Source organism: Microtus ochrogaster, unplaced genomic scaffold, assembly GCF_000317375.1.
Source record: "Microtus ochrogaster isolate Prairie Vole_2 unplaced genomic scaffold, MicOch1.0 UNK987, whole genome shotgun sequence".
Taxonomy (NCBI): domain Eukaryota; kingdom Metazoa; phylum Chordata; class Mammalia; order Rodentia; family Cricetidae; genus Microtus; species Microtus ochrogaster.
Genome location: NW_004950085.1, coordinates 1949 through 6831, shown reverse-complemented (window position 1 = coordinate 6831; position 4883 = coordinate 1949). Strand labels below are relative to the sequence as shown.

The following is a 4883-nucleotide window of genomic DNA, read 5'->3' as shown; positions in this document are numbered from 1 at the left end:
CCTGCAGGGATTAGTGCATAAAAACAAGGCCCAGTCTTCAGCAAAATTTTGCAGCCAAGTTCTTTTTGCCTGGGTATATGGTGTAATAAACTTATAAGGTAACATTTTAAAGGTTTGTAAACTAAGTTTTTACCTTTTCTGAATAACATGTAGCACAACTGATGGATACGAGATAACAGTTTTTACAGGTGACCATGTTCGTGTACCCACAGGATGGGTCCTTGCTGCCAAAAGTCCAGTAGGACTATGTTGAGAGGGAAAAATTATCAACAGCAGAGGCTGACTATAGTCAATATAATGAATATGAGCAGAGGGAAGCTATTTTTAATTAAAGTAATATAATGCCTTGCCTGAGGTGTCAACTTATGGAAGGAGGTTGGGTCTGGATTCCTCTGCAGAATGTCAAAGAGTGGCTTTAAGACTCCCATAGGAATTCCTAGACTGGGCCAGACACAATTGAGGTCTCCAAGCATTTTTGAAAATTATTTAAAGTTTGTAATTTATCTAAGCAAAGAGTAACTTTTTGTGATTTTACTCCTGTCTGCAACAGCTGATGCCCCAAACACTGACACGGAAACTGTTGTTGTACCTTTTCAGAGGCTATCATCAATCACAGAACTATCAGCCCCTGTATCTGGAAGGCCTTGGAACCTTTTCCCATGACAGTTATTAGCCCAAAGAGCCCCCTTTTGATATTTTGGGCAAACACCTGGATTTCTCCTGAGCTGACTAACCCTTTACCCGCAGGGCAGTTCCTTTTGCTGTGTTTCTAGTTGTGGTGCGGCTCAGTCCTAGCACACACCTTTTACCAAGAGCGTTCTGCTTAAAATAATATTTTATTTTTGAGACAGGGTTTCTCTGTGTAGTTTTTAAGTCTGTCCTGGAACTCCCTCTATAGACCAGGCTGGCCTCGAGCTCACAGAGATCTGCCTGACTCTGCCTCCCAAATGTTGGGATTAAAGGCACGAGCCACCAGTGCCCAGCTTTTTTTTTTGTTTGTTTGTTTTGTTTTGTTTTTTCAAAATAGGGTTTCTCTGTGTATCTTTGGAGGCCATCCTGGAACTAGCTCTCGTAGACCATACAGACGTTGAACTCACAGAGATCTGCCTGCCTCTGCCTCCTGAGTGCTGGGATTAAAGGAATGCACCATCACCACCCAGCTATAAGTGATTTCTTGCTAGTAGTGTTTGTACTGTGTATCTGTGTGGTGTCCATAGGGGCAATGAATGTCATGGAACAGGAGTTAAGGATGGTTATATGTAGAGAGCTGCGTGGAGCTGCACCTGATGGTGTTGGCTTCTGCCCTCCACGATCCTGAAAGCGAGTGCTCTCTGTGATAATCAACTCCTGATATGGCTAAGGCCTGACTCATGCTATTATCACGCAATGATTGTCAGCTGCCTGCATATGCGAGGACCTATGGGCAGTGCCCACATTGCAATCCGGGGTTGGAGGCCCGTGCCTTTTTAAGGGCTGAGAGAGGTTTGCCCAGAGAGAGAGACAGAGAGAGAGAGAGAGAGAGAGAGAGAGAGAGAGAGAGAGAGAGAGAGAATCTTCGATTGTCAAAAGGCCCTGAATAAAACTGTGTGCAAGAAGAGCTCCAGTGTTGCGTCTTCCTTGCTGGTCAAGGCGGGCGCGACAGTTATGAGCCATCATCAGGTGGGTGCTGGGATCTGAACCTGGGTCCTCTGTAAGAGCAGCAAGTGCTCTCAAGCCCTGAGTCATCTCTTCAGTCCCTGGATCATGGTTTTTAAAAAACATAAATCTCAAGTAGACTCAGCCTGTAAATCCTTGAGTCTCCACTGGAGGCAGCACCAGGATTCCCAGAGGCAAAAAGGGAGAGGGGACCTAGGCAGAAAACAGATCCAAAACACAGATCTGAGATGAGACCCTGTGGATCCCTCCTCTCTGCCCATCCTACAACCCAGGTTAGATTCTGATAGATGGGAAAGAAGGAGAGAACCACCAGGGAGGGGCCTGAAGGGAGGCAGGAGCTCAGGAGACTGAAGCTCATGTTCTCATCCCACAGTCTCCTGAGTGCAGGGACCTAGTTGGGCCTTGAGGGGACAAGGACGGAAAACACCTCTTACTGCTGTCACTCAGGGACCCCACAGGATAATGAGACAGACACCACTCACGGGAACAAGAACAGGCCTAGTCCTGCATACTAACTAAACAGATAAGAAATCAACACAGAAGACAGGGGAAAGAGTCACAGCCAGGACAGCAGCCCTGACTGTCACAGCAGCCCTGGAGGCTCATAATCCCGGGGACAGGACTAGGCTCTGGCCATCCCAGTGTCCCTGTGATCACAGATGTCAGCATTTGCTTCTAAGTGATGAAGAGAACAGAGCCAGGAGGGGACAGAGCTGAGGAGTGACCTTGTCAATGCCAACAGTGGACTGAGCTCCACCTGGGCACAGCCCTGTTCTCACTCAGCTCCCATAGCCTCATCCTGTCCCACCAGATGCACACAGCACAGTGAACAGAGATTCTGGGAGGTTCTCCACGCTGCCATTTATTTCCTCCATAAACTCTAGCTCAATCCATTATTTTACCACCAATCAACCTTTGAGATCAAGGACATTAACAATCAAGGTCACATTCAGATTCTTATTTTCAGTGGGGAAGTCAGGGTTGCAGCTCAGGGCAGCATGGAGGAGACAGGATGGAGATGTCCCCTCCTGTCTGCAGGAATAGGAAGGTTGCTGTGGAAGGGAACAGGGCAGTGCAGGGACAGGGACAGGTATGCGGGGTGGGCTGGGCTCCCCAGTTCTTCACATTGAGCCCATGGAATCACAGGGAACATCAGACACTATTGCTGAGATTGAACTGAGGGCTCTGGATGTCACAGGAGAGACCTGAACACATCGTCTGTCACTCCATCCACACCAGGCAGCTGTCTTCATGCTACAGAACAAGAGTCATGAACAATCATTGTGAAGACAACATCCCAACAACCCACCACTCACTCAAAGGTGATGCTGCCAGTTCCTGAAACCCAATAATGTTTCCTCTGCCCCTCCCCAAGTCAGGTCCCAGAGGGTCACCTTTACAGTCTGGAAGAAGCACATCGGAGCTATGGTCACTGTCCCTGCCTGAGGTAAAAATATATGTATTCATGGGAAGGTAAAAATTTGGCTCCTAGAAGATTTGCTGGAGGAGCTATTATGTATTGCCAGAGCTCCCCAAATACACCAGCTTCACCCCACAGGCCTCAGGGACAATCCTGCCCCCCGACTCTTACCTGAAGCTGGAGCATAGTTCCCTCCTTTTCCACCTGTAAGAAGAAAAGCTGTGAGAGACCAGGGAAGACCCTGACTCTAGGAAGTTTCTAGAACTGACAGCAGAACCAGGTTAGAGGCAGGAGCAATGAGGGGTGTGGATGTGTTTCCCATTAATGAGGCAGAGCACACGTCTAAAGGGGGCTGAGAGAGAACTCAGACCCTGTCCTTTCCTACCTGGGTTTCTCCTCCTCTTCCTCACAACAACCACCACAGCTACAATGATGGTCACAGCTCCAAGGAGAACCAGACCAGCAATGACTGCCATGATGGGGACCATGGACTGAGGAGGCTCTGGGAAGGGAAAGACAGGAAGGGAAGGTGAGGGTCATGACTCCAGCTCTCAGCCCTGACCCTGCTCAGGGAATGAGAAGGTTCCTGCCTTCCCTGACCCCAGCTCTGCACCCACTCCCTCCTTACCCCATCTCAGGGTCAGGGGCTCAGGCAGCCCCTCATGGTACACACGGCATGTGTATTTGTGCTCCTCCCCAGAAGGCACCACCAGAGATGCCCACTTCTGGAAGGTTCCATCCCCAGAAGGTCTGGTCTCCACCAGCTCCATGTCCTGAGTCTGTTCCTCCTCCTCCCTCTTCCAGATCAGGCTGATGGAGGCAGGATAGAAGCCCATGGCCCAGCATCTCAGGGTGACATCACCTTTAGGTCCAGGATGATGGGTCACATGTGCCTTTGGAGGATCTGTGTGGAAGATTTAAGAAATCCCACAATTAACAAGATAAACTGAAATCTTCAAGGATAAAGTTAAATCAATGATGACACTGAACTATGTGTCTGTTTCAACACTTCTGTCATCACACAGTGACCTACAGGTAGAGCTGGTCCCCTCATCACAGAACTGCACAGTTTCCCTGAAGACCCAGAATCTAAGAGGGAATCAGATGAGTCAGCAGATCAACATAGTCTTCCTTATGTGATGTTCTATAGCATAAATTATGTAGGAAAAGGATAAAGGAATAGAAAATAATTAATTTATATATGTGATTAAATTAACATAAATATAAGAAGCCAGGCGGTGGTGGCGCATGCCTTTAATACCAGCACTCGGCAGGCAGAGGCAGGCGGATCTCTGTGAGTTCGAGGCCAGCCTGGACTACAAAGGGAGTTCCAGGACAGGCTCCAAAGCTACAGAGAAACCCTGTCTCAAAAAACAAAAAAACAAAAAAACAAAAAAAACAAAAAAAAGAAAGAAAGAAATTAAGAAGAAGGAGGTACATGAGGTGCCACCAACTTCTGCTGCCACTATTGAGGCAGAAACACTGTGGCCGACCAACATTACCTGTCTGTCCACGTGAACAGCCATCACCAAACTGTGTAGTACAATTAGGTGATCATCTAGCCCTCAGCCAGAGAAAATGACTCCCCAAGCCATGCCCCTGCAGGGGACAAGATATCAGGTATGGTCACGCAGGATCCCTGAAGTGTGCTGTGGAGCCCAGTGCAGCTGTCACCAGGACACAGTGATGCTCACAGGGTGTGTGGATCTTCCCTGTCACTCCAGTCCTGGAGGTGCAGAAGACCCTGTCTCTGAGAAAGTTCAGTTCCTAAGTCACTAGGGCAACACTGTAACTTGTTGGGTCAGAG

At 48.4% G+C, this 4883-nt stretch overlaps 1 protein-coding gene across 1 annotated transcript in view; it reads right to left on the bottom strand.

Annotated features, from left to right (window-relative positions):
* Nucleotides 1–2492: 2492 nt before the first annotated feature.
* The window catches only part of LOC101997254 (RT1 class I histocompatibility antigen, AA alpha chain-like), a gene marked incomplete at its 5' end in the record, with an annotated part of 4334 nt that continues 1943 nt past the window's right edge, over nt 2493–4883 (bottom strand). The window contains 5 exons of the mRNA XM_005372301.1: nt 2493–2910; nt 3051–3098; nt 3248–3280; nt 3462–3578; nt 3705–3980. Coding sequence (XP_005372358.1) covers nt 2906–2910; nt 3051–3098; nt 3248–3280; nt 3462–3578; nt 3705–3980 — 479 coding nt within the window. The remainder of the gene's footprint in view (nt 2911–3050; nt 3099–3247; nt 3281–3461; nt 3579–3704; nt 3981–4883) is intronic.